General features: G+C 65.2%; 1 protein-coding gene across 4 annotated transcripts; it reads left to right on the top strand.

The window, feature by feature from the left end:
- The first annotated feature begins 1508 nt into the window (after nt 1-1508).
- Nucleotides 1509-27355, top strand: CTBP1 (C-terminal binding protein 1). Of its 4 annotated transcripts, none has more exons than XM_022554800.3 (10): nt 1510-1721; nt 8902-9090; nt 10490-10644; nt 20355-20499; nt 21782-21988; nt 23893-24107; nt 24775-24905; nt 25539-25666; nt 26178-26295; nt 26451-27355. In XM_022554800.3, exons 2-10 carry the CDS (start codon nt 9084-9086, stop codon nt 26635-26637), a joined length of 1293 nt encoding a protein of 430 aa, XP_022410508.1. In that variant the 5' UTR covers nt 1510-1721; nt 8902-9083; the 3' UTR covers nt 26638-27355. The 4 variants fall into 4 exon arrangements, with proteins under 4 accessions (XP_022410506.1, XP_022410505.1, XP_022410508.1 ...); XM_022554799.2 differs by having other exon boundaries at nt 8898-9090; XM_022554798.3 differs by lacking the exon at nt 8902-9090 and having other exon boundaries at nt 1509-1721; nt 26454-27355.
- The last annotated feature ends 521 nt before the right edge of the window (nt 27356-27876 follow it).

Genomic DNA, 27876 nt, shown 5'->3' with positions numbered 1-27876 from the left:
CCAAGCCTGCAGGCTTTGAGCAGGACTCAGTGGAATCTGATTTCTGTTCTACCACTCACTGTGCCGCTCACAGGGATGGAGCGAGGCAGGTGACCCTGGGCTAGGGGCTGCGTGGGGGAGGGAGCAGGTATCAAGGGGCAACTCGGGTCTCAGCAATCGAGATGCCGAGACAGGACAGGAAGGGCTGGAGGAGCTGGTCCAGGCCATGCCAGGGGCTCTGTTCCCAGACAACGTTAACTAAGAAAATGAGAGGGGTGTGTGGGTAAGACACGCGCCCAGGTCCGGAAGTTTCATCTTTCCCTTGTGACTGGTTTTGCATCTGTGTTTAGGAAAGTTCTCTAAGAGATTTGTTGAATGCTCATTTACAACCCATTTTCTCCATATGTTTTAATTAATCCAATTTGGGCGGTATTTTCACAGGTGAGTACCAAGTGAGAATTTAAAAGCATTTGTTTTGCAAATAAACACCCAGTTCCCTATCATCCTTTATTGAACCCACCCACACTTTCTCACTGATTATGGATTTTAAGGATATATAGATAACACAGTTGATTTCAGGATGGTCCATCATGTTTCATCAAACCGTACCAACAGTTTACTGGTACCCACTGCTGTCGTGTTTAATGATGTGCTTTTTACCTAAGAGGACAGTTACATCGCCCATCCTCAGGGTCACCTGACAGCGTTCTGACTCCCAGAACATCCCTGCTCTGGGGATCAGGTTCTCCCAGGGCTGGCCTTGGCCCTTCCCCATAACCGGATCACCTTGCCCTTGAGGCCTGGCGAGCTCCCACCCTGGAGAGCCCTCCTGACCCTCGGATGCCAGGTCCCCTCTGGACTTCTGGAACTAAGCACAGGTGCTGTCTTTGGGGCTGCGGCGGTGATCAGACTGACACCCACTTCAGCCACACCTGGCCACCTCCCAGGGACAACCTGCACCGCCCCAGGCCCAGGGAAGTCCCTGCCGCTGGCTTCGGGAAGCTGTCCTGGGGGCTCCTGTGTAGGCCTCCCCGCACAGCATAAGGGCGGGTTTTCCCAGAAAAACCCTCCGGGGTTTGCGCCGCTGCCTCCCCCGACCTTGACCTTGCGGCCGCCCGGACACTTAAACCACCGGTGCCCAGGAGCCCGCTCGGCGGCCGGCGGGTAGCTGCGGGATGGGTGCGGCCGGAAGGTGAGGATGAGGGGACCGTTCAGCCCAGCAGTCAAGGCCCAGTGGGTTCCAGGCAGGTGGGGCCTGGCAGGTTCAGAGCAGGTGCATGTGCATGTGTAGGGCAAGTGGGGCCTTGGGGGTTCTCAGCAAGTGCGTGTGCTCATTCGGGCAGGAGGGTCCTGGTGTGTGCGGGCAGGTGCCTGTGCGGTTGCCGGGAAGGCGCGGCCAGCGGGGGCGGGGGAGCCTGGCGGCCGGGCGGGGCGGGCGGGCGCGGCTTGCAGCCGCCCGCGTGGTCCTGCGCGGCGCCCGCGCCTGGAAACAGGAGACCGCCGCGCCGGAAGCCCCGCCCGCGCGCGCGCCCTGTCCCCGCCCGGTGGAGCGGCTGCTGGCGCGGCGCGGCGGCTCGGCACGGCGGCGCCCGGGCGCAGGCGAGCGGGCGGAGCAGCGGACGGCGCCCAGGCCGCCCCACGCGCCGGGCTCGCGGCGGAGCGCTCCGGACTCGTCGGGGCCCGCGGCCGCCCGCGCCTTTCAATGGGCAGCTCGCACTTGCTCAACAAGGGCCTGCCGCTCGGTAAGGCCGCGCGCGCGCATTTCCGGCCGCGGGGGCGGGGTGGGGCGGGGCCGCGGGGGCGGGCGGGGCGGGCGCGGGCCCCGGCTTTTGTGTGCGAGTGCGCGTGCGCGCCGGCGTCCGCGCGCCGGCGCCCGGGGGCGGGACCGGGAGGCGGGACCGAGGGAGCGCCGTGCGCGTGCGCGTGCTGCTGCGTGCGCGTGCGCCGCCGCCCCGCCCGTGCAGGTGGCACAAAGGGGCGCGGGGGCCTCGGGACCCCCGCAGCCGGGACCTCGCGCTCGGTGCGCAAGTCCCGCCGGCCCGTCCGTCCTGCGGGCCGGGCTGGCCGGGTCCCCGCTGACGGGGCCCCGCAGGGAGGACGGTCGCGCCGGTGACCCCGCGTCCTTCGGGGCCGGACCTCGGACTGCAGCCGGGGGACGTGCGGGGCCGCAGCCTCGTACCCGAACCGGCCTCTCTGCGGGTCCGCGGCGCCGGGTCTTCCCGCAGGCGATCTTTACTCGTTTTTGAAGTGACGTTTTTGAAATGAAATGACCGTTTTGAGATCTTTACTCGTTTTGAAATGACAGAAGTGATGCGTCAGCTGGGAGGCGCGCCGTTCCCGCTCACCCGGCAGAGGTGGCGGCAGGGCGCCCTTTTCTTTATGAGTCCGTTTCCACCTGAGTAACGGGACAGGTGTGACCCGCTTCCGTTTGTCCCCAGGCACCTTGTGCCCTTCCTGTTTTGAAAGGTGTCAGGAACAGGCATTCTCCGTGCCCTGGGTAGCTCTGGGGCCCCTGAGCCTGGGGCTGGGGGGCGCAGGCCGGGCGGGAGGCGCCACGGGTGGTGTTGGTTGCTGGCCGCTGCCCTACGCCCCCGTCAGGCCACTTCCGTGTCATGCCCACCTGTCTTTCCACCCTTGCGCAGCCCCAGCTTCTCCGGGCTTCCAGCCACCGGGCTGGGGCCTCCTCATGGTAGGGGTGCATCCTGTCGGCAGGGGAGGGCCCCCACCCACAGCTTCCAGCGCCACCACCCTGCCCCTGGGGCCTGCAGGTCGGGGCCCCAGGCTCCGAGGCCTGTGGAGGGAGGAGCTGCCGCGGCACCTGAGCCGCGGGTTTGGACGGAGCTTCCTCTGGCTGGTGCCTGCTTGTCCCGGAAGGGTGCAGCGGCCCTGGGCTTGCCTGGAGGACGGCCTTTAGCTGGCAGCCTCTTAAGCCGGGAATCTGGCCGGGGCAGCCCGTTTCTCGTGATGCTCTTCTTCATGGTTGGTTAGGACAGGTTTGCTCTCGGGAAGTGGGATGGGGTAGGCTTTCTTCCAGGTGCTCTGAGTTGAGTAGTCACCAGGGTAAGCCCCTCACCCAGCTCCCACTTCTCTGGGTGGCTGGAGAGTTGGCTTGCACAAAGGGGGTCCAGAGCTGGGACTGCTGGTCGTATCCCATGGGGGCGTCCTCCACCTGTCCAGGACCCCCCCACTTTTCAAGAGAAACAACTTTATTTCTGTAAAAACATACACAGGCAAATACTCAGGAGAAAGCCAGTTCCCAGCAGTGTGGACGTCTGGGATGCCCTGTGGGTCAGTGTAGCCTGTCTACTCCTGAATGGGGCAGCATCTTTCAGCCTCTGGGGGAGTGACCACAGCAGCCAAGAGCACAGAATTGTCCCTGGGGGAATCCCAGCTGAGCCCCTGACCAACGCATGATCATGGGCCCCTTATGTGACTTCTCTGTGTCATGTCTGTAAAGTGGGGATGGAGCATGTGAAGAGGTGGGATCACATTAGTGAGCGTGTGCCAGGTGTTGGGGATGGAGGGACAGGGCCGGGGGCAGGGCTGAGGGACAGGGTCTCCACACAGCAGCTGTGAAACATCACTCTGGAAGGTAGAAAGGTGACATTCCCTAAGTTACGGGTGGCATCACGATGAATCCGCCCCAACCTGCGTTCTTTCGACGTGGATGACGTTCTCGTTTCTGGGATTCTGAGCATCACGAAGGTAGCAGAACACGCACACACGTGGGCGTAAATGAAGATGGTGAAAGAGGCGAACACGCATGGGGAAGTCTTGGTGACGCATCCTCGCCTCTTGTCACAGTTTTTATCTAGCACATGTGTGGGGCATCTTTTGGTTTCCGAGGAGTTGAGAAGTTGAGGCTGACTCTAGCCGGTGGTCCTGCTGGAGGTTTTATGTGGCCACGCATTGCCTGCGGGAGCGCCTTGGCTTTGGCTGCGGGGGCTCAGCGCCCACCCCAGCCAGACTCGCCCAGGGCAGCACGGCAGACCCCGGCCTGACGGCTGGGCTGTGGGGCAGCGCGGCGAGCTGGAGAAGGCTGGCTGCTGCTGGCTCTTCAGGCAGAGTGACGCGGGGGCAGGCGCGGGGCCGCCCTTGGGTCCTCAGATTCCTGTCTCGGGAGGTGGCTTTCCAGAGGGCGTGCCTGGTGGTCAAGCTGGAGGGCCGGTGCTGGCAGAGGGGCTGGCTTCACACAGGAGGGTGGGGAGGTGGCAGGGGCAGCGGCCGCCAGTGGTGCCAAGGAGTTTGCCTTTCCTGCTGCTGAGCGGTGCGCGTGACAGGCCCCGGCTGCGGTGACTGGGGCTCTGCGGCGTGTGGGCCAGGGGCCTGGTGGAGTAAGGAGAGCACACCCTCGCCGTGGGCCCCAGGGAGACTGGCCTGGCCGTTGGACGGGCTGTGGGGCCAGAGACCCTGTCCGTGGCTGCCGCGTTTGGGGCCCGGGCTGGGCGGGGCAGTTACTGGGGCTGGAGAGGAGCAGAGGCCGTTCTGGGGGCAAGTTCTGGGTGCACTGAGCTTAAGATGCTCAGCGGTGCCGCGGAAGGAGGCGGGAGCTGGCCCGGGACCCTGACCCGGTGCTCAGGGCGTGGTGTGGCCGAGGGCCAGGTTCTCGGGAAGCCTGGGCTTCCTGCAGGCCCTGGTGCCAGGGATGCGCCGTGATGGGTCTGGGGGCCTCAGCGACTCGGGTGACCCCAGAGTGTGCCAGCTGCAGCCCCTGGACCCTCCGAGGGTAGCCCCACACTGGGGAGCCGTGGCCGAGGACGCGTCTTAGGTGCGTGGTGGGGGGAGGGGAGGAGGGCCGCGCGGCCAGTGTGTAGAGCGGGGCAGGAGGAAGCGCGAAGACGGTGCCCGAGTGTCTACGTCCCCCCATGCGGCTCCCCGTCGTTGGCGTCTTCCCTTGGCGTGGAATGCAAGTCGCAGCCCAAGTCCCTTTTCGTCCTTTCCTGTCCCCTCTTGCTGCTGCGTGGTGAGGCTCAAGGGAACCGTCTACCGGTCCTAGGGTCTGGGCGGGGTGTTAGGGCAGCCGCCTGCCAGGCCTTCATCAAGCGCCCTCCTGTCGGGCCCGAGCTGGGTGGCGGCTGGCACGGACGTCCTCTTCGGCCCCGCAGGTCTGGCCACCGCCCGCTCCCGGCGTTTGCCCGGGAGCCGGGACAGCCCAGGGCCGCGGCGCTGCCAGCTCTTGGCACGGGCTTCCTCTCTCCGCAGCCGCGCTGGCCCCTGCGTTCCCCTCCCCCCTTTACTGAGCCGCTGGGATACGGGCATGCACTGCCTCTCCCCGTGGCGGGCACCTGGCGCCTCTGTGACGTGGGATAGAGCCGTCTGTGTGTCAGGCTGGTCGTCAGAAATCCCTCCCTTCCCACGTGCTCGCTGGGTGCCCCCGGAAGCCTGTCCTGGCAGAGCTCGTGTTCTGGCCGTATGGCCCCAGTGGTCAGCCGGCACCCACGTCCACCCCTGAGCAGAAACTGGGCGGGCGGGAGGGGACCAGGGAAGCTGGGGGTGGTGGGAGGAGGTGAGGCCCGGGAGTGTCACGTGTTGGAAGTGCAGGGCCGTGGCCCCCGGCAGGTGCTCCCGGCAGCAGGTGTCACCCTGACAGCACCTCCGCGTGGTTGGTGAGCAGGTGTGGGGAGAGCAGGGGGTGCTGGAGAGGGTCCAAGTGAGGACGGGACGGGCCCTCCTGCGCCCAGAGCCCCGGGTCTGGGGCTGACCAAGGAGGGCGTCTGGACACCCGGGAACCTGGGGCCAGCCTCACGCCCTCGGGAGATGACCCGTCTGCTCCTCGGCTGTCCCATCGCTGAGGGGACAAGAGTCTCCGTCCTGACAGGTGTCCTGGCTGCCAGCCACCCGCTCCCCAGGGTGACCCCTCACCACGGTCACTGAGGTCACCACGGGGCTGGGGCCGTCCCTGTCGTATCTGGTCCCCAGAGTTTCTTTGCAAGGAGCCGGCCCTGCGCCCCACCCTCCCGGATGGGGTCAAGTATCTAGTAAGGGGGAGGGGCAGGTGTGTCTGGAATCTGGCCGGGGGGCTTCCGGCCAGAACCCCGTCCCTGCCACGCCCCCGGCCACGAACCAAGCCCCTGGCTCACCTGGTGGGGGAGGGGTGCAGACCCTTGTGGCTCCCGAGAGACAGGCGGGTGAGTAGAGGGCAGGAGCCCCTGAGACTCGTCCAGTCAGCACAGGGCGGTGGGGCCAGGCTGGCGGCACTGCACCCACCGTGGGACGTGGCCTGCGTGCCACCCCCAGGGTCCACGCCTGTTGGCCGCGGGCCTTGCCCTCTCTAGCCATCCTTCACTCCCTCTTTAAACGTGGGGCTGTTCCCCCGGAGGGCAGAAGGCCTCCTGTAGGTTCCTGTGCAGGGTGTTTGGGGCAGCGGTGGCTGTAGGAGGTGGCTTGGTGGCCCTGAGGTCCCTGGGGCTACCTGCTGGCCTGCTCTGGGCTTAACCGTGACCCTCCCCTCCCCTGGCCTGGCCTTGTCCACCCTCCGGCGCACCCCCTGCTGCGCTGTGCGCCCAGGGGCTCTCCCGTCGGTGTCTTGAGCAATGAAGTCACTTACGGGGCTTCTGTTTGGCTTATTTCTAGAAACGAGGTGCAGCTTAGCGTTTCCACCCATGAGTGTCCCCAGCACGAGCCCAGAAGCTTCTTGCGACTATGGTCTTGCTGTTACTTCAAGCACAATTGGACGGCTGAGTCCCTGTGTCTCGGCCACTGCTGGACGCTGCCGTCCTGCCCACAGGGCACTGGGGCCGGGGAGGGGAGAGCCAGACTCACCGTGTCTGTCTGCAGTGCCCACCAGAGGTCGCCTCCTGTCTGCACGTTGGGCCTGAGACCTGCCCAGGGCCCTCCGTCTGTGCAGGCTGGCCTCTGAGGCCCGCCAGCCACTCCTCTGGGCAGGCACCCACCGCCCCCGTGGGGCAGCAGGGGCGCATCTGACCCCCTTTAGTCTGCTCAGCAGTGCCAAAGCACAGCTTCCCTTTGAGACCATTTTCACAAAAGGATTGGTGGGCGGTGGGCATGGGAGAGCCCAGGGGTCCAGGTTGTTTCACCAGGGCTGGGAAGATGCAGTGCTGGGCCGCACTTGAGGCGTGTGAGCCCCGGGCCCTCGGGGGACAGGGAACCGTCTTGGCCGTCGGCATGTAGCGGGCGTGTAGGGACGCTGCTGGCTGGTGGGACCGCGAGTGAACCAGGGAAGGCCCGGCTGGGCACTGTCCTGCTCCCCAGTGCAGCTGGCCCTGGTTCCTCCACGGTTTAGGGAGGGGACTGAAGAAATCCTCGTGAGCAGACGGCCGGCTGTGGCTTCTCTGGGGTTTCCATCACCTGCACACACTGGTCTCCCGTGTGGTTCCCGGGGCCCCTCGGGTAGGAGGGCAGGGCACCCAGGTCGGCCTGGCTCGGCTGTGCGGAGTTGACTGCCGTGGGGCTTCGCCCGGTGCTGCCACTGCAGTTTAGAATGAGTTTGGGGCCAACTTTGGAAGAGACGATGGGGTCAGTGGGGCCTGGGTTGCAGGTGTTTGAGGTCCTGGAGTTCACTCTCCTGCCTCTGCGGCGGGGGTGCCCACTCGCAGTCGGCAGCATCCACCCCGGCTGCAGTGTGGTCGGTCAGCGGGAGCGAGGCTGGGGCCCCAGAGCCAGCGAGACCGCAAGCGAGGCCAGCGTCCTTGCTGCCCAGCCCAGGCACCCCACCCACGTCGCTGTTCCCGAGCCCCTCCTGTGAGAATCAGGGTAGGAAGGTGAGGCTGGCCTCCAGGTCGGCCTGGAGAGGAGGGCCTGAGGACTGGCACTGAGGGTCCCTGAGGTTCTGGGGGTGTCGTCCTGTCCTGGAGCCGTGTCTGGGGTGTGGGGTGACACCTGCTGCCTTACGGCTCGCTGAGTACGGTTTTTACCGGAGGAAGTTAGATCAAAGGAGCATCCGCTGTTTGCAGGTGGAAGCGTTCCGATTCCTCGTGTTTGGTGATTCCGGAGAGGAGCGTGGCTGCATGGGGCGGGGGGGCCGGCGTGAGTTGCGGGAGCTCTGGTAGCGCGACCCCTCGGGCACGAGTCCCTTCGCGGCGGGGTTGCTGTCCACGCTGCGTGGCCCGGGAGGCAGAGCGGGTGCGGCGGGACGGGGACCTGGGAACGCGGGGGGCCTTGGCGCACGGGGCTGCACGGGGCTGAGAGGGGCCGAGGCCGCCTGGGAGCCAGTGGTGAGGTCAGTTTGGGTGCTGGACACCCACTGGGTGGCAGGCACTGAGGGCCGCCGCCGGCCCGTGGCTGCAGGCTGTCCCCCGGCCCTGCCGCCCGTGTCCTGGGGTCGTGGGCTGTGTCTGGCTGGCTGGCTGGAGCTTTTCAGGAGCGGCTGGCCAGTCCCCGCAGCTGAGCCGGATCAGGGAGGGCTCGGGTGCGCCCGAGGTGTGGGTCATGACCAGGTCGTCCTGCTCGCCGGGAAGGGCTGGGCAGCTCTCTGGGGAGGACTGCACCTGAATCTGGCCCCGGTCCCGGGACACCGCCTGGGGGGCTCGGGGGTGCGGTACAGGAAGCGTCCAGGTCAGGGTCTGTGTCTCGGGGCCCTTTCCCTCAGCGGCCTGTGCCCCGTCACGGACCCAGGAAGCAATGGGCCCCGTGAGACAGGAGCTTGCGGAACTGGCCACAGCCCCGCTTTCTGGGCCATCCTGTCCCCAGGCCTCCCAGCTAGTGCACATGGTGGCACCCGGGTGGGCTCCCGGGTATGTGGCGGCGACCTTCGGGGTGAGCCTCTTGCCTCTGCGTCCGAGCCGTGGCCCCGCCGGTCACTCTCACGCAGGGCTGGGCCTGATTCCAGGTAGGTCCCAGCCCGGCAGCCACGGGCTTGGGGTCAAGGTGCAGGGAAGCCCCTCCTCCATGGACCTGAGGTTCGTGAGTCTAGTTGACCCTCAGTGGTGTTTAACGTGTCTCTTGTGTTTAATTTTTAGTCAGACTTTGACCCGGCGTGGGCTTCAGTGGTCGCCGTGGACGGGAGCCTGGGAGCTTTGGTTCGAGACAATTAAAGACGTGGGATGAGGATCCAGTGACAGGACGCGGTTCTGCAGGGGGATTCTGAAGATAGACGCTTTGAACAGTCGAATTCATGGTCGTGGAAGCCGAGCCCATATTAAGAGATGTCAGGTTGGTCGGGGCTCGGGAGAGTGAGGCCGCCGAGGCCGGTGTCCCCGCGGCCGCGGAGGAGGCGCCGCTCCGGGGCCCCCTGCGTGTGCTGGGGTTAGGACAGGGGCGTCCCGAGTGGGCGAGTCGCCCGGGCCAGCGAGGCCTTGGTCGGGCCTCACGTTTGCCGTGGGGTTTGCTTCTGTCGAGGGTGTCGAGGGAGGGGCGCCCGGCCAGGCTGCAGGTTGGCGCGGGGTTTCTCGGGACGTTCCCATGGACACGCTGCGGTTGGCAGCCCTTCCGGTCGCAGTGCCCTCCGTTGGGGCTTCCCGTCCTCTCTGACCGCTGGGCGCTTCAGACGAGGCTCTGCAAGCACCTTTCAGCTAAGACACCTTCGCAGACCCGGAGGGCTCGGTTTCTTGCGGTCACGTGGATCGATGTTGGGCAAAGTTCCAGCTGAGTGAGGCTGGGAGCGGGTGTTTGTCATGCGCTAAAATGAGTAACATCTTTAAGTGAGACGTCGCTGTTCTCCCAGTGGAGCTGGAGGGACCAGGGCACCGTCTGCACAGGACTCCCGCTGTCGCTCCACAGACAGAGGGGGCCTGGACGCTCTGCTCGTGACGCGGGGAGAGGTGACCAGGGAGGTCCTGGCCTTTGGACCCCACGCCAGGAGCCCTCCCGGTGGTCCTGGCACCTTTGCCGCCGGTCCTGACGGCCGTGCGCTCTCGGGAGTGGTGGGCGCTGGCGGGCCGCCACGGAACCCGCACCTGGTTCTCGGCCTGCACCCCACGCGCCGGCTGCCACGTCCCAGGGCGAGCCTTGCGGGGCCGTGGTGGGGGGCGGGCTGATGCGGCCACCGCTGTCTCGCGTGTCACTGTGAAGGCCTCCCGTCTCCACCTGGGCCTCGTGTGGAGGGAGTGAGTTTTTAATCATTCTTTGCTGTCTCGTTTTGGGAAGGTGAGAGGTTCTGGCCTTCCTCCGGTGCCCTAACCCTGTTCTACCTTTACGCTGTTTCTTGCTCCTCAAACCTACAAGCAGAGGCGATGCTGGTGCTGGGTGGGTCCCTGCCGGGTTTTTGGGTGGCAACACCACAGCGTCGAGTGGAAGAGAAACGTCGGGTGCGTCCCCGAGCCCGTCGTTCCAACCTGCGTGTCTGGACGCCAGCTGGAGCGCGGGGCTGCCAGGGGCTCTGCATCCCTGAGGCCCTGATCCGTGGAGGGGGGCAGTCACCACCATCGGTGTCCACTCAGGCGGCAGTGAGCTGTGGCAAACGCCAGTGTGTTTTCCTTCCTGATTTTTAACTTATTTTTGACAAAGATCCTGGTGGCTGGACACGTAGAATTGGAAGTCCTTGGGGTGGGCTGAGGTTTCAGCGGGGGCTGTGCTGCCGCGGGAAGCTGAGCGTCCGGCCCTGTCGTTGCAGGCGTCCGACCTCCGATCATGAACGGGCCCCTGCACCCCCGGCCCCTGGTGGCACTGCTGGACGGCCGGGACTGCACGGTGGAGATGCCCATCCTGAAGGACGTGGCCACAGTGGCCTTCTGTGACGCACAGTCCACACAGGAGATCCACGAGAAGGTACCACGGGCGGGGGCGGGGAGGTGGGGAGCCGTGGCCTTGCCAGCGCTGAGGCAGGTGTCCCAGGGTTCCTGCCGGAGCGGGCAGGTGTGGTGCTGCCCTCACCACCTGGCCTGTCGGGAGGCGGGGTGGGATGTCTCCATTATAACCAGTTCTTTCCCAGAAAGTGGCATCTGGGGACGTGGCTGCAGTGGACGGTGCTGGGGGCAGGCAGGCTGCGTCACCATCACCTGGCGACTCAGGCCGCGGCAGTCGCCAGGACACCCTGAGCCTGTGCCACGTGGTTTGCAGCTCTCAGGTTCCCTGGGACAGGAAGTACGTTAACCTGGTTTCTGTTTGTAGTCACAGCCAACCGGGTACTTCAGAAGCACCTTTCCCCTGAGTCAGCTGAGGAGGCTGGACCAAGGTTTATAAAACCAAGGTGCTTCGGAGAGCCAGCAGGGTCAGGAGAGGCCCCGATGCCGTAGGGGTGGACAGGTCGTGCCCGCCGGGCCGGAGCATCAGCTGTGCTGGAAGAGGCGGCTGAGAGGCCGGGGTGGCTTTGGCAGCCTCATGGGCTGGTGAGGTTGGAGCCCTGCTGGACCCTGGCTCTGGGCTGGACCCCGGGAGAAAGGACGAGCTGGAGCCAGATGCACCCTCACGTGTCCACCCACCGGCCCCGCAACGTCCACATCAAGCCTTGAACTTGGATTATAGGCGCCCCTGTGCCCTCTGCTCGGGTGGCTGGCAGAGACGAGGGAGAACGGTACTCTTTACGGGAGGAGCCCGTAGACCTGGGCCCCAGGTTGTCTCTGCAGATCACCTCCTAGCACAACGTTCATCGCACAGTCGAAGATAACAAGATAGTAGGAGAAGAAAGAACTGAGCAAAAACCAGCAGAGACAAAGGACTAGAGGGACCCACGGGGCCGTGGGGTGTCTGCTGCTACAACCACAGCGTGAAAACCAAGCCTGAGCACTTCAAAGGAGCCGAGAGCAGAAGACGTGATGGCGGCAGAGGCTTCGGGGGAGTTTTTAGAAGATCTAGGAGCAGAAACAGCAAAGCTGAAAATGAGAACCCACTGGGCAGACTCGACAGCCACTTGGGTCAGTGGCAGGACGGAGGCTTGGGGTGAGGGGGCCACGGTGGGGAGCCAGCCTCCGACAGAAGTCTCAGGGACCGAGGGGAGGGGATGGGCCACGGGCAAAATTTGATGAGAAAAAGGCTGACGATGGTCCAGAGCCGAGGGGAGGCAGCAGTAAGCGGGTGAGAGAAGTGCGGCGGCGTGCACGCCCGGGCGGCCCCTCCGGGAACTCGGGCTGGCGGCTTCCCAAAGCTGAGCAGGCGCGGGCCACCTGCCTGGCCGTCCCAGTGCCGGCATTTCTCCCAGAGAAGCAGAGCACACGTCCGCTCAGAAACCTCCCGCGAGCCCCCCAGCAGCTTTGTTCCTTGTGGCCGGAACCAGAGGGAACCAGGTGGCCTTCAGCCAGGGCACGGGTACCGAGGAGCCCCACTGGGCAGAGAAGGAAGGGTGAGCCACGGGCATCGGCATCGGCCGGGCCAGAGCAGCCAGCTCGTCAGGGTCACAGGCATTGTCATTCTGGCCAGCCACCGTGACGGGGACGGCGAAGGGGACCAAGGTGCCGGGTTCAGGTGCCACTAACACGGGGGTGTTTCTCTGTGGCGACGGCAGTCCTGCATTCTGTGTCCTGTTGTGAGGTGGCTACTTGAACAGACTCACGGTGAAGTTCCACAGAACAGCACACACAAGCAAGGACAAGACGGCCAAGGGCACTTGGGTGCACAGATTACCTCCCCGGGCACAGGCTCACTGCCCACCACGGGCCGGGCCAGGGGACACGGGATCCCTCTCGTTGGCAGCTTCTTGTGAATCTTAAACTGTTTCAAACTAAAAAGATACTTTTTAAAAAACCAGTAGTGGAATGAAAAAGAGATATACCGAGAGAAAGTTTTAAAAATTGTAAGCAGTACTAAAACAAGTTTTGCCAGTAAATTTGAAAACTAAGACAAAACGTGTTTTTTTCCAGAACTGTAACTTACCAAAACTATTTCAACAAGTTAATATAAAACCCAGGGCTTCCCTGGTGGCGCAGTGGTTGAGAGTCTGCCTGCCAATGCAGGGGACCCAGGTTCGAGCCCTGGTCTGGGAAGATCCCACATGCTGCGGAGCAACTGGGCCCGTGAGCCACAACTACTGAGCCTGCGCGTCTGGAGCCCGTGCTCCGCAACAAGAGAGGCCGCGACAGTGAGAGGCCCGCGCACCGCCATGAAGAGTGGCCCCCGCTCGCCGCAGCTGGAGAAAGCCCTCGCACAGAAACAGAGACTCAACACAGCCAGAAATAAATAAATAAAGGAATGAATGAATGAATAAATGTTGACAGACCGCTGGGGAGGGGCACAGGGCCCTCAGAGCCCCACCCAACGGGCAGGCGGTGTCCTCCCCGAGCCCTATGCCTCCTGACACCCACGGGAAGCCACAGCCAAGGCCTTGCCTGCCAGAGAAGAACAGGCAGAAAAAGTGTCCTGGGGACAGAATTTTATGCTCCTGACAGAAGAGACGTTAGGACTGTGTAATTGGTGTCCTTAGGCCTGAGGTTACGCCTGATTGTACACTGAGCAGGACGCAGCGAGAAAGGAACCACAGGAGAACTAGAGGGAGCTCCTGGAAACTAAAATGGGAGCGGAAGGTTTAAACCTTAATAGGAAGCTCAGAAGACACAGTCAAGGGAAGCCCAGAGGAAAGATGGAAGCGATGAGGAGCGAGGAGAGACTCGCAGACTCCGCGGGGGTGCCGGGCGCAGCTGGCCAGTGCAGCTGCTCTCAGGAGCCTCCCGTTTCCCATCCTGGGCAAGCACTTCCTTCCCCCTCTGCTGCCAGGGGTGGCCAGATGACCAAGTGCAGCCAGGGAGAGGACAGCAGCCTTTGTGTGCAGAGCCACCTTCCCTCTTTCTGCTGGCTGGAAACCAGATGTGATGGCTGGAGCCTGGGCAGCCACCCAGACCACAAAAGGAAGCCATGTGGAGCCAGGGGAGCCTGGGAATGGCGGGGCAGCAAGACAGGAGCCCAGGACCCCGGTGGCTCTGGAGCTGACACGGGGTCCGTGGACCACCTGGCTGCAGGCTTTGGCCTAGAAGGGAAGTATCAGCCTGTCTTACGCGTCACGTCTGATCAGGGGTTTCTACCTCCTCACAGCTGGTTGGACATCCGTCCGATGTTATTTGAGCGTTAAGGAGGAGAGACTGACGTTTTCGCCACAACATGAGGAAAACTACCAAAGCTGAACGGAGGCTCCCGTGCTCCTGCCACGAACCCAGCATGAGTGTCAGGGGCCCCGAGAGGGCCTGCCATTCAGGATCCAGATTTCACCAGCGCCAGGGGTGGGGGACAAGAACCAGAGCGGCCCCAGCTGGGCGCGTCAAAGCCCCTGAGAGGAGGGTTTTAGCCAGGCTCGTTCGCCCACCCGCATGTGGGGCCGGCGGAGGCGCTTCTCCCCTCTGCCGCTCTCTCCGAAGCTCCTCAGAGAAGGTCAGGTGCCCATGAGGTGGGGGTAGCCGTGGAAAAGGAAGACCTGGGGTCCCGTTGAGGGGCCGGGCCAGGGTGGGAGTGACACGGAGACGCACCTGGGGTTCCAGGGGCACCAGCGGGGGCCTCGTTGGAGTGAAGCGCCCAGTCCCAGGAGGGAGGCGCCGAGGCCGGGTAAGACATGAAATAAAATCCAGGGGAAACGCAGAAACAGGCATTGCAGCCAGTGGGGGGGTGGCTCCCGGTCAGTGGGACCTGAGGACCCTGGAGGAAGAAAGGACTAGTCAGCCCACGAGCCCTGGGGATGCTGGCCAGCGCCTTCGTGCGCGGCCGCCGTCACCAAGAGCGAGAGGGCCGTCTGCGGGGAGCATGTTTGCCCCTGGTCAGGACAGGACCAAACGTGGGCAGTTCTACAGAAAGCACAGTGTGGGAAGGAGGGGCATCCGCGTACAAGGCGGTCACAACAGTCTCCCTGCAAGAGAAATCACACACAACAGGAAATGAGGGGGCGAAGGAGACGCGTCTGCAGTACGTGTAACAGTCGGGGGGGAAGAGCTGAAATACTCAGACTCCTCAACCAACAGGAGAAAGATCCCAGTAGGAAGTGGGCAAGGGAGGGGGGTGTAGACAGAGCAGGTGACACTGCCCCCCCCGCCCCCCCCGGGGCAGCCGGGCTGTCAGCTTGCAGGTCTGGGTGGCGCTCCAGCAGGCCTGTGAACCTGTCTGCGCTCTTCAGCCCGCTGTCCCTCCACCTGGGCCACCTGTCATCGGGAAAGCCCTCGAGCCGTCTGCGTGGCCTCTGGCGGTTTTCACAGAACATGCCCATCTGGAAAGATGATAAGTCGCTGAGGGTGTGTGTATGTGTGTGTGAGAGAGAGAGAGAGAGAGAGAGTGATGCTGGGAGGGGAGACTCAGGCCGAGGAGGTGCCCTGAGTGTGTGTGTGTGTCTGTGTGTGTCTGTGTGTGTGATGCTGGGAGGGGAGACTCGGGCCGAGGAGGTGCCCTGAGTGTGTGCCCTGAGTGTGTGTGTGTGTGTGTGTGTGAGATGCTGGGAGGGGAGGCTCGGGCCGAGGAGGCGCCCTGAGTGTGTGTGTGTGTTTGAGATGCTGGGAGGGGAGGCTCGGGCCGAGGAGGCGCCCTGAGTGTGTGTGTGTGTGTGTGTGTGTGTGTGTGTGAGATGCTGGGAGGGGAGGCTCGGGCCGAGGAGGCGCCCTGAGTGTGTGTGTGTGTGTGAGATGCTGGGAGGGGAGGCTCGGGCCGAGGAGGCGCCCTGAGTGTGTGTGTGTGTGTGAGATGCTGGGAGGGGAGGCTCGGGCCGAGGAGGCGCCCTGAGTGTGTATGAGTGTGAGATGCTGGGAGGGGAGGCTCGGGCCGAGGAGGTGCCCTGAGTGTGTGTGTGTGTGTGTGTGAGATGCTGGGAGGGGAGGCTCGGGCCGAGGAGGCGCCCTGAGTGTGTGTGTGTGTGTGATGCTGGGAGGGGAGGCTCGGGCCGAGGAGGCGCCCTGAGTGTGTGTGTGAGATGCTGGGAGGGGAGGCTCGGGCCGAGGAGGCGCCCTGAGTGTGTGTGTGTGTGTGTGTGTGTGTGTGTGTGTGATGCTGGGAGGGGAGGCTCGGGCCGAGGAGGCGCCCTGAGTGTGTGTGTGTGTGTGATGCTGGGAGGGGAGGCTCGGGCCGAGGAGGCGCCCTGAGTGTGTGTGTGTGTGTGTGTGTGAGATGCTGGGAGGGGAGGCTTGGGCCGAGGAGGCGCCCTGAGTGTGTGTGTGTGTGTGATGCTGGGAGGGGAGGCTCGGGCCGAGGAGGCGCCCTGAGTGTGTGTGTGTGTGTGTGTGTGTGTGTGTGTGTGAGATGCTGGGAGGGGAGGCTCGGGCCGAGGAGGCGCCCTGAGTGTGTGTGTGTGTGTGTGATGCTGGGAGGGGAGGCTCGGGCCGAGGAGGCGCCCTGAGTGTGTGTGTGTGTGTGTGTGTGTGATGCTGGGAGGGGAGGCTCGGGCCGAGGAGGCGCCCTGAGTGTGTGTGTGTGTGTGAGATGCTGGGAGGGGAGGCTCGGCCCGAGGAGGTGCCCTGAGTGTGTGTGTGTGTGTGTGATGCTGGGAGGGGAGGCTCAGGCCGAGGAGGCGCCCTGAGTGTGTGTGTGTGAGATGCTGGGAGGGGAGGCTCGGGCCGAGGAGGTGCCCTGAGTGTGTGTGTGTGTGTGATGCTGGGAGGGGAGGCTCGGGCCGAGGAGGCGCCCTGAGTGTGTGTGTGTGTGTGTGTGTGACATGCTGGGAGGGGAGGCTCGGGCCGAGGAGGCGCCCTGAGTGTGTGTGTGTGTGTGTGTGTGATGCTGGGAGGGGAGGCTCGGGCCGAGGAGGCGCCCTGAGTGTGTGTGTGTGTGTGTGTGATGCTGGGAGGGGAGGCTCGGGCCGAGGAGGCGCCCTGAGTGTGTGTGTGTGTGTGAGATGCTGGGAGGGGAGGCTCGGGCCGAGGAGGCACCCTGAGTGTGTGTGTGTGTGTGAGATGCTGGGAGGGGAGGCTCGGGCCGAGGAGGCGCCCTGAGTGTGTGTGTGTGTGTGAGATGCTGGGAGGGGAGGCTCGGCCCGAGGAGGCGCCCTGAGTGTGTGTGTGTGTGTGTGTGAGATGCTGGGAGGGGAGGCTCGGCCCGAGGAGGCGCCCTGAGTGTGTGTGTGTGTGTGTGTGAGATGCTGGGAGGGGAGGCTCGGCCCGAGGAGGCACCCTGCCCGGTGACCTGCCTCTGGTGTGGTGCCCAGTGGGTACAGTACCCCTCAGGCCCTCTGCTCTGAGCGCCTGGCCAGGTGGGCTGCGTTTCCTCCCGTGGACCTGAGGACACCAGGTCATTGACTAGCTGGTTACACAGCAGGTAGAGGCTGGCAGCAGTGGACGCTGGGAGGTCGGTGCCATACCGGGGGTGTCATGGCCACTTTGCAACCAGGAAAGGGGTCAGGAGCCAGCAGGAGCACGGACCTGGAGTCTGGACGGGGCAGCGCGGTGCCCCTGCAGTGCTCTCATCCTGTAGCTGGTACAGGGTGGGCGCTGCTCTGAGGGGAGCCCAGGCTCCCCTCTGAGAACACTTCGCCGGGTACCCTGGGATTCGAGAGATGCTCAGTAGAAAAAGGACCAGGCGTGAAAAAAAAATTTACCCAGAAACATACCTGGGTGACTGAGTCACATCCAGAAATGCAAGTGAAAGCTAAAATAACAGTTCCAGTTGGCGTGCGTCACACGGAGTATTTGGAAGTTGGGAATGCCTGGTACTGGGCGGTCGGTGCTGATGGGCAGACTGTGCCCCGGGGGCAGCGGCAGCAAGACTGGAGCCTGAAGAGGGTCTGCAGGGATCCACTCACTTCTCACCTCAAGGAAACAAGCAAACGTGGGGTTTTGCTGCAGCACAGCCGGCGCTGGAAGCCACACAGTCTCTCCAGCTTTAGAAACGTTCAGACCGTCGTGGACCGTCCCTGCTTAAAAGTGCAGCCCGGGGGCTTCCCTGGTGGCGTAGTGGCTGGGAGTCCGCCTGCCGATGCAGGGGACATGGGTTCGTTCCCCGGTCCGGGAAGATCCCACATGCCGCGGAGCGGCTGGGCCCGTGAGCCGTGGCCGCTGAGCCTGCGCGTCCGGAGCCTGTGCTCCGCAGCGGGAGAGGCCACAGCGGTGAGAGGCCCGCGTACCGCCAAAAAAAAAAAAAAAAAAAGTGCAGGCCAGGACACTTAAGGACCACAGCTGGGTGCAACGCTCAGGAAAAGCTGGCCCTGCGCACGCGCCTGAGCCGCGAGGACCACCTGCCCCGCCTCGCCTGCCCACAGCCCATCCGCACGCCCGTTGTAGCCGAGGGCCCCGCGGGCGTCCAGCCGATGCATCTGCCCCTGCGTCCGGGGCTGCCCCTCCCAGTGCCGGCAGGGACGTGTCCGTCTCTCTGGTTCTAGCACCCAGCCGTGCCGGACACCGCGGGCACCGACAGATCTCTGTCTGCATGCAGCCTGCCCACCAGCTCCTGCCCACCTGCCCCAAGGGGGCCCTCCTCACCAGCTCTTGTCCACACAGCACAGAGGGGCCTTCGGGGGGAACCGCCAGCCGAGCCCTCCCCTCTCCCCTGCACCTGCCCGTGGCCTTCGCCATGTCCACTGCCCTGTATCTTCCTGCCCACCCTCCCCACGTGCCCCTGCTTAATGTCCTCTGCTGCTGCTCTGCTGTCACACGTCGGGCCTCACCCCGGGTCCCGTCGAGTCACGGCACCGGAAGTCTGCGTCTGTGGCCCTCCCAGGAGGCCGGGGAAGCTGTCAGGACTCGGGCATGATCCAGCCGGTCCATTCACGCGCCCGCTGGCAGCCCCCTGCTCCCGGAGCTGAGCTTCCTGGATCTTCCGAGCTGGGGCCAGAGCGGGGCTGGCAGCGCCCCGTCGCCTCCTTGCAGGGTCAGGGGCCCAGGACCCCCTGCCCTGCTGCCCAGCTGTCCTTACCTTGGTCCTTTCTGTGAGGTCGCCTGTGGCCGTGTCCTCCAGGCCACCACAGGCAGCAGGAGGGGAAGGGAGGCCAGGCCAGCCTCAGAGGAAACTGCGTTCCGGGTGGTCACGTGTCCGGCTGGGACCAGGGCTCAGTCATCGTAGAAGGGGCGAGCCGGGGCCGTTAGCAGTCTCCCCGGGACTGCAGTCCCCTGCCCTGCGTCCCATGCTCAGAGCCCGCTCCACCCCGCTTACTGCGTCAGCCACGGGCCAGCTGCTGCCTTAGCTCACATGTGGCCCCTTGTGGTCCAGCAGCCTCTGTCGCCCCGGGGGACCCAGGGTCAGCACTGGAAGCTCGGTCCAGAGTGGGGCCCGCAGACACATCACCACGGGTTCCCAGCGGACCCTGTTTCACTGAATTTGAGACGTCATCGATTATAACGTTCCATTAGGGAGGAGTAAACCTCGTCCCCAAGTACGGCAGGTTTTGGATTACATGATGCGTTGGAACGGGGTGGGCCCGCTCCGCAGACCCTGCCTTTGGGCCCAGAGATGGCAGACCATGCGTCCCTGGCCTTGGCCAGACTGCGTCCCGGTGCGGACCGGGCTCAGGGTCCTGGGCTGTGACCCCGCCCTCCTCGACCCGCGCTCCCCGCCCCCACCCCCCAGGAGCGAGGTTCGTCACACGTTGGTGGGTCCGGCCCTGGCAGAGCTCATGGACTTAAGCTGGCAGGTGGGTGGGTGGCCTCCTCGAGGGGGGCCGTGGGCGGGGCTCTGCACGGGGCGCGATGGTGGGCGGACGTCGCCCACGGGGAGGTCTGTGCGCTTGGCACCAACCTGCCCGCGTGGGCCTCGCCTGGAACAGACTCGCCGAGACACGCGGGCCGCCCCCAGTCGTCCTGGAGCCCCGCACTTGGGGGCAACGGCCCTGGCCACGCTCCGAGGGGTGCAGAGACAGAGCCGGCAGGCCCCTCCTGCGGGCTGCAGCTGGCTAGGCCCGCCTCAGGCGCAGGTGCGCCCGGAGCGCGTACCCGACCCTGACGCCCCTCCCAGTGGTGGGCGGGGGCTGGGGGGAGGCGGCCCCCCAGGTCCGCAGCGCGGTGGATAGTGCACAGGGGCTGCGGCTGCTCCCTGCCCCTCTCTGGGGGGTAATCCTCCAACCCTGGGCCGTGCAGGGCCGACCTGGAGGCCGGGCCCTGTGCACGGTGACGGCAGGGGCCGGCACATCAGCCTCCTCCCCGTTTGAAAGGGGTGCCCGGCTCACTGCAGCGCGTTCACTGTCCCTGGGGACTTCTCCGACGCTCAATGCGTCCGCTCCTGTTCTAGGAACGGTCTGTCAAAGTGGCCGCTGGCTTATCATCCTATCGGCGGGGTCTGGAGGTCTCGGGTGCGCCGGGTCCTCCCAGCGCCCGGTGTTTGTCGTCTGTCGTGGCGCCTGGTGCCCAAGGAGAAGGCAGCCCCCGCCCAACCCCGTGCGTCAGGCAGGCAGAGCGCCGTCCCCTGTGTGGACCGGGGCAGGGACCTTCGGTGTGCTTCGCGCGTTTGCTGATCTGTCACGTTCGGGTCACTGCAGACCGCTCGCATGGGGGTCGGGCACCTTCCCCCTGAGAGGGCCTGCCATGCGCACCGGAGGGAAGGCCGCTCGGGTGGGAACCTGCTGGAGCCCTGGGACTTGCGTAGTGGGGGCCGCACCTGGGGGCAGTGCCCACGTGGCGTCTCCCGCAGCGGCGCCGGCTCACGCGCCCCCTTTACTGCAGGTGCTGAACGAGGCCGTTGGGGCGCTGATGTACCACACCATCACGCTGACCAGGGAGGACCTGGAGAAGTTCAAGGCCCTGCGGATAATCGTCCGAATCGGCAGCGGCTTTGACAACATCGACATCAAGTCAGCTGGGGACTTAGGTAGGACGGTCTTGGATTCTTCTCTTTGCAACTTTGCGCACTGCTCCCTTGGTGTGACCTCATCACGTTTTGTCTGTTGGTTTTACTGGGAAGAGGAGAGTTCCGTTGCAGCCGACTGCCTGGTTGGAGGTGGCCTGGAGGCCGGCAGCGTGTGGGCCCCACGCCAGCTCCCCTCAGGCAGGTGCAGGGCGGCAGCAGCATCCCTCAGAAAGCCCCCGGGCGTTGTGGGCGGCGTGTCCGCCGCCCTCCTGCGCTGCCTCCTGGGGACCGCGGGGAAGGGACATCAGCCCGGGGGGGCGGCCAGCACATCTGTGTCGAGGTTTGCGCAGCCCTGTGCACGAGACTTGCTGGGAAAGGAGGTTTGTGTTGTGATTTAGGACACGTGGGAGTGTGTACACACAGGTGTGTGACACACTCACGGAAACAGATTTCAGCATGCTTCTCCAGGTGCAGTGTTCAGCCTCTTGTGATGTTCTGGTCTAGTCTCTCCTTATCCATTGTGTTGGTCACGGCTTAGGGGCAGGTGGGGACACGCCCTGCCATGGCCCGTGGTCACCGACGGCGGCCTCAGACCTGCAGCGTGAAAACGGCTGCCATGCGTCCCAGGGCTCGTTCTGCTCCGCCAGCCCAGCTCGCTCACCCTGCTGTCACCTGTCCCCAGGAAGGCACCGCAGCGTCAGGCTGCGGTCTGGGCACTTTTCGAGCTGGGCCGCCCTCCGGGCCTCGTCCCTGTTCGTGGAGCGTGTCCTTGTTGCCTCGCGATTTCACGGGCTGGGGCTCCGTCCTTCGTCCAGGGACAGTCTGGGGCGTGCTGTGCGGTCATCCCTGCCAGACCTCCACAGGGCCTGGTCCTCTGTCAGGCGGCAGCCTTGTTCCCGAGTGTGACGGGGCCTCCAGCTCTGTTGTCGCTCGGTCTCCCCTGCATGATCTCTTGACCCTGTCTTAACGTTTTGTCGCAAGCTGAGCTGGGGGGGGTGAAGGGGTGGGGGGGTGAAGGGGTGGGGGGTGGGGAGGGCAGGGCCCGGGGAGGTGTGGCCTGGCCAAGACCCCTTTCCAGAAGGTCCAGTGGCAAGTGGTCCAGGAGGGGCAGAAGCAGGCGTGGGCATCCGCCCAGGCAGCCTCTCTCTCTTCCTGTCCCCCAGCCTGTCTGCCCACTGGACCCATGGGTGGCTTTCCCACACGGCATGGGGCAGGTAACCTGCATTTGTCTCCTAGCATCCTGGGGCAGGGACGTGAGGCCAGGACCGTCCTAGTGACTGCCCCATGTATCTCGTGTCCGCAGGCATCGCCGTCTGCAACGTGCCGGCCGCGTCCGTGGAGGAGACCGCCGACTCCACCATGTGCCACATTCTCAACCTGTACCGCAGGACCACATGGCTGCACCAGGCGCTCCGGGAAGGCACGCGGGTCCAGAGTGTCGAGCAGATCCGAGAGGTGGCTTCCGGAGCCGCTAGGATCCGCGGGGAGACCTTGGGCATCATTGGGCTAGGTGCGATGGCTTTCGCCCCCGTGCACAGGCTCTGTGGACCCTGAGGCTGGGGCTGTGCTGCTAGCACATGGTGGCCCAGCCAGGGGACAGCGCGGGGTTGAGGGGTCTCTGCCCCAGAGACTGTGCTGGCCCTTCTTGGCCCCAGGAACACCTAGTGGGGCCCACGCACACACAGATGTTAAATAGGTGCTCTTGGGGTCACACGTGCTCATGTGGTCACGCACAGTCACGCACGCTCACTCTGCCGTTCCCCTGCCCCGCAACTGAACACACAAGGCCTTCGGGTGGCGGCCGGGCAGGCTGCCCTGAGCCCTGCTCTGGGTGGACGGAGGCTGCTCCCTCCACTCACCCGCTCACTCGCATGCCCTGCAGGCCGGTATCCTGCGCCAACCCTGGGCCTCTTGCGCTCAGACAGCAAACCAGGGAACGGAGACGTGGGGGGGGGCGCAGGCAGGATCTGGCGGGCAGAGGTGCCGGGGTGGTGCGGGCCTTAGGGGTTGGGGAAGCAGGGGAGGGCAGTGTGGCGGGAGGGGCCTGCCCGTCCACCTGGGCCACCCAGCATGGGCGGGACCGTAGCTCCCTGCGGCCCCATCAGCTGTCTCACAGGTTCTCCACGGCAAAGGCGCCGCCTCGTGCGGCTGTGGGGGAACTGCGGGGCAGAGATGCGCCTGCATTAGGCAGGGGGTCAGGGCCACGGGCGTCCGTGGGGCACAGGGGTGTCCCTCGCCGACACGACTTGCTGTCCTGCTGGATGTGTACACACAGACGCCAGGGCTGGCCAGAGCCCCGTAGCCCCGTGAGTGCCCTGCACCCGGCACCTAGGCCCCCAGCGCCCTCGGCCTGTCCGAGGGCAGGGATGGCCCGGCCCACGCGGTGTGATGCAGGCCGGGAGGAAGGAGCCCGGATGGGGAGCTGCTGTGCCTGGCCAGTGGGCTTGGGGCAGCCACCTCTAGGCAGTGTTGGTCAAGACACTCAGTGCGGTGGGGACGCCCCAGAGGCTGCATCTCAACCAGCGCCTGGCGGCCCTGGGGACCACGGCCCCTGGGCACCTGCTCCGGCCCTCCCCGCGCCCCTCGGCACTCCGAGAGTCTCTGTTCTGGTTCCCCACCACCCCAAAGCAGAGTGGTCCCCTGAAACCTGTGGCCCGAGTGGTGTAAAGGGAAGAAGCAGCAGCCTTTGGATCCGTGTCACTCGTGGAGGCCAAGGCCACAGCAGCTCCACACTGAGACATGGAGTGCGGTTCCCGGGGACAGGAGGGGCTCTGTAACGGCACCTGCCAGACACACTGAGCGCAATTTCGCTTTTGCCTTTTTTCATAAAAGTGAAAATCGTCCTCGGGTTTCTTTTGGTTCCTGGAACTGGGGACTGACGTCGTAGGTGAAGTGGCTTAAGGCGAGGCCAGCCGAGCGGGGGCTCCCGTGCCAGCGTCGCCCACCGGGCAGTGTGAGTGACTGCTCCGAGGCGCTGGCACCGTGGCTGGTCGGCAGGACCGCTGGGTGCCCATCCTCCCCGGGCCCTCTGCGCTGGCGCCTCACCAGCCTCCACGGTGTCCCGTGGCCCCAAGCGCAGGGCCCTGGCGTGCCTGCCCCCCCCCCCCAGCTCCTGGCCTGCGCTGCTCCCCTGCTTTGTCTTCTCGGGAGCCGAGGACAGAGGGCTTCAGCCCCCGGGGCACTGGGACCTATCCTGACACTGCAGCCCCTGCCTTGCCGCCCCGTGCATCCGCGGGGCCCCCGTCGGCGCTCCCCAGCCCCCCGGAGCCCCGCCCCTTCTCTGCAAAGCCTCGTCCTGCGCACGTCCTGCCGCTGGGCCTCTGGGGGCAGACGCCTCAGGCTCACCCCGGGCAGACGGGGAACCGAGGCGGGGCGGCCAGAGAGGTGCTGTGGTGACACCCTGTCGCCCCCCAGGTCGCGTGGGGCAGGCGGTGGCGCTGCGGGCCAAGGCCTTTGGCTTCAACGTGCTGTTCTACGACCCCTACCTGGCGGACGGCACAGAGCGGGCGCTGGGGCTGCAGCGGGTCAGCACGCTGCAGGACCTGCTCTTCCACAGCGACTGCGTGACCCTGCACTGCGGCCTGAACGAGCACAACCACCACCTCATCAACGACTTCACCGTCAAACAGGTCTGCGGCCCGGGGCCCCCGCCTGCCCACCACGCCTGCCGGCCACCGCGTGGGCCCTGCCACGGGGCCTTCTCTTCCCCGAACCGCGGCACAGGGCCTTTCAAGTGACCGCGTGCGCAGAGACCTGTGTTGCAGGCGTGCACAGTGTATGTACGTGGGGGTGGGTCAGCTTCGACGACAGTGCCCACCCCACGTGTGTCTGCGCACGTGGGCTTGTACACACACGTGTGTGTGCATATATTTAAGTGTGGGGTGGCCACTTACATTGATGTGTGCACATAGGTGTGCACGTGTGCACATGTACGTGTGGGTGGGCGTGCGTGTACATTCAGTGTGCCCGCCTGGGGCCTCACCTGCTGTCCGCCCCAGGCTCCTGAAGCCCTGGAGAGGGTGAGGCCGGGCACCTTCATTGGTTCTCACCCAGTGGGTCTGGGTCTCTGGGGGACAGGGTGTGGCCAGGGGCTGTGCGGTCCCCGAGGACTCAGTGAGGCCCGGACAGGCACGAGCTGCCCCGAGCTGGTGGACAGCCACCGGAGCCCCACGACGGGGTGGGCTTAGTTGGGGTGAGATAGGGGTCACAAGGAATCCCTCACTGGGGAGCAGGGAAGCCACTTCCCTGAACCGGCGGGGGAGTGTCTTCAGGCCGCACTGTCTCGTGTCTTCCCAGATGAGACAAGGGGCCTTCCTGGTGAACACAGCCCGGGGCGGCCTCGTGGACGAGAAGGCACTGGCCCAGGCCCTGAAGGAGGGGCGGATCCGCGGTGCGGCCCTGGACGTGCACGAGTCGGAGCCATTCAGGTGCCTGCCGGTGGTGCCCTGGGGTTCCTGAGCCGGCGCTTACCCAGCTTACGGCCCGCGCTAGCCTGCGCCTGACCCGGTGGCCACAGCGCCGCGAGGGAGTGGGGCCCCGATGCCCATGCACAGCCTCCAGGCCCCGGCCTCGGGCAGCTGAGGGTCCAGGGACAAGGGAGCCTGAGATCCCACGTGGGGCAGACCTTTCTCCCTGGCCAAATCTCAGAGCGAGGGGAGGCCACCACTGTAGGCCAGGACGACCCAGTCCCCTGCACCTGGTGGGAAGGGCTCAGACCAGGCGTCCTGTGGAGTGCCCGGGGGCACGAGGCGGCTGGCCCCCATGTGGCCACGTCAGACGCCTCACGGCTGAAACGCCCGTCTGGGGCAGCTGGACAGCTCCAGGTGGGTCTTCACCCTTCCAGGACGGAGCGGTGTCCAGAGGGCCTGGGGTCTGGAGCTCACAGCCACTTGCAGGGAGGGGTGGGCAGCGTCCCCCCCCCACCCCGTGAAGGCCCCTCCCCACTGCAGTCGGGAGCCCATGGGCAGGTTTGTCTTTTAGGGGGAGCCACCGAGTCTGGCGGAGGGTGGGGTGTGGTTCCGGGCAGGCGCAGGGCCTCTGATCTCCTGTGTGCCGTGCAGTTTTAGCCAGGGCCCCCTGAAGGACGCGCCCAACCTGATCTGCACCCCACACGCGGCCTGGTACAGCGAGCAGGCCTCCATCGAGATGCGTGAGGAGGCGGCCCGGGAGATCCGGAGAGCCGTCACAGGTGCACCGGGCGGGGACCCCGAGGCCGCGGCGTCTTCTGCGGGGTGGGGGTGGGTGGGTAGGGGGCTGGGTAGGGAGACGGGCCGCCCGGGGTCGGGCGTGGCAGACCCCAAGCATGGAGGGGCCGAGCGCAGCCCAGGCCCTTGTGTCGTGTGTGTGGCGCTCGCTGGTTGTCCTGCTTGGGGTGCTAGCTCGTGGGGTGTTTCCCCCACCTTGTAAAAAGTCACTTACACGTGTAAGCCTTCTGGGCCGGGCCCTGTCAGCTTCTGACTGAAACCCCCAGGCCAAGCAGATGGGGTTGGGGGCACTGCTGAGCTGAGATCGGTTGGTTGGGGTTGGGGGTCCCCGAGCTTTGAGGGCAACACTGCCCAGACAGGACCCCACTGTGCCTAAGGGGAGCGAGTCTGTGGAGACTGCCCGTGTCCCCGGTGGAGCCCCTGCCTCTGGGGTCCCCTTGGTGGCAGCCGCCTGATGCAGGCGCCGTCCCTCCCGTTCTCCCCGACGTCCCCCAGGCCGGATCCCTGACAGTCTGAAGAACTGCGTGAACAAAGACCACCTGGCAGCCGCCACCCACTGGGCCAGTGTGGACCCGGCCGTGGTGCACCCCGAGCTCAACGGGGCCGCCTACAGGTGAGCGGGGGCGACCTTCAGGGCCCTGTGGACGTGAGACCGTCTGTCTGGGTGGTGGCCACACAGGGAGTGGGACGGCGTCCCCCAGCAGGCGGCCTTCAGGCGCAGTCTGGGGTCCTGCCCTGCTGGCCTCACCTGCCTCCTTCCTCTCCCAGCAGGTACCCCCCAGGCGTCGTGGGCGTGGCCCCCAGCGGCATCCCCGCCGCAGTCGAAGGCATCGTCCCCAGCGCCATGTCCCTGTCCCACGGCCTGCCCCCCGTGTCCCACCCACCCCACGCGCCTTCTCCCGGCCAAACCGTCAAGCCTGAGGCAGATAGAGACCATGCGAGCGACCAGTTGTAGCCCGGGCAGAGCTCCGCAGCCTGGGCACTGGCCAAGCCCTCGGACAGGTGTGTGCAGGGGCGGCGCCGCAGGCGGCCACGGCCTCCGGGACGGTCCGGGCGCCAGGGGTGAGAGGTGACACCCTCTCCCCGCATCAGCTGTAGTTGTCCCGTCCCGAGGGCCGGCCGCTGCCGTGTCCTTTGCGTCCCCGCTCAGCAGCGGAAGAGTCAGTAGTTAATTCTATCATGAGTGTCCCCGTCTGTGTACAGTCTTTAGAACGTCGCAAAGGATTTGTTTGCTTAGCTGTCGGCAGGAGAAGCCCGAGGCAGGGCTCAGCGGGTCTGCTTCAGACGTTCTCCCTTTTGTGTGTGGATCGCATCCCAAACCAAGCAGTTGGCAAACTTCTCAGGACAATGAATCCTCCCCGTTTTCTTTTTACGCCACTCAGTGCATTGTTTTTTCTACCTGCTTGTCTTATTTTTAGAATAATTTAGAAAAACAAAACAAAGGCTGTCTTTCCTAACTTTGGCATGAACCCCCCCTGTTCCAAACGAAGACGGCGTCGCTAGCGGTGCAGAGGAGCGCGTGGGCCTCCGTCCCGGGCGGCGGGGCTGCGGCGCCTGGCCGCGCGGTGCCGTCCTGCTGATGTGGTAGGCTAGCAATATTTTGGTTAAAATCATGTTTGTGACCGTAACCATTTGTATGAATTATTTTAAAGAAATAAAAGTCCCAGAAAGAGCCGGCACGTTTAGCATCTGTCTTACCGGCTTCGTCTCACCGGGACACAGGCGGGGTCAGTCCTCTTCTCTCCTGGCGCTGGTGGCCTTGGGGCTGGATGGACGGCCCAGTGAGCCCCGCTGTCACCACAGGAGGGGCGCTGCGGCCCGAGTGCTGGCCTCTGCCACCCCCGCCCTCCGCCCTCGGGCAGCCTTGGACCCGGGCCCCTGGGGGCGGCAGAGACCGCGGGCTCCGGGCTCGCAGGCACGTGCTCAGCGACACCGCTTTGTCCTCGTCACGCGTGGCCGGGATGCGTGGCTGCACTTGCTCAGCAGCCACTACCAGACGGGGGCCTGAGGGCGGGGACGGGGCGTGTCCCTCCTGCCACCTGCCGCAGCCGGTCCCGGGCCCGCCAGCCCCGGCCCCTCGGCCTCTCGCCCCTGGACTCCTCCCTGGGTCCTGCAACGGCAAACACTCGCTTACGGGAAACTTCTGGGAAAAGTGCCTCGGTTTTGCCCACGTCCCCGCCTGGGTGTGGGCACG

The sequence above is a fragment of the Delphinapterus leucas genome, chromosome 5 (assembly GCF_059928025.1).
Source record: "Delphinapterus leucas isolate spDelLeu-1000000601 "Yukka" chromosome 5, BTC_Dleu_Yukka2, whole genome shotgun sequence".
Classification (NCBI taxonomy): Eukaryota; Metazoa; Chordata; class Mammalia; order Artiodactyla; family Monodontidae; genus Delphinapterus; species Delphinapterus leucas.
Note: the sequence above shows the minus strand (reverse complement) of the source record. Positions and strands in the feature narration are given on the sequence as shown.

Coding starts and splice junctions, on each gene's coding strand:
- CTBP1 (XM_022554797.3), top strand. CDS start 1,682: ATGGGCAGCTCGCACTTGCTCAACAAGGGCCTGCCGCTCG. Junction 1,722..10,489: donor CAACAAGGGCCTGCCGCTCG/GTAAGGCCGCGC, acceptor CTGTCGTTGCAG/GCGTCCGACCTCCGATCATG. Junction 20,500..21,781: donor CAAGTCAGCTGGGGACTTAG/GTAGGACGGTCT, acceptor TCGTGTCCGCAG/GCATCGCCGTCTGCAACGTG.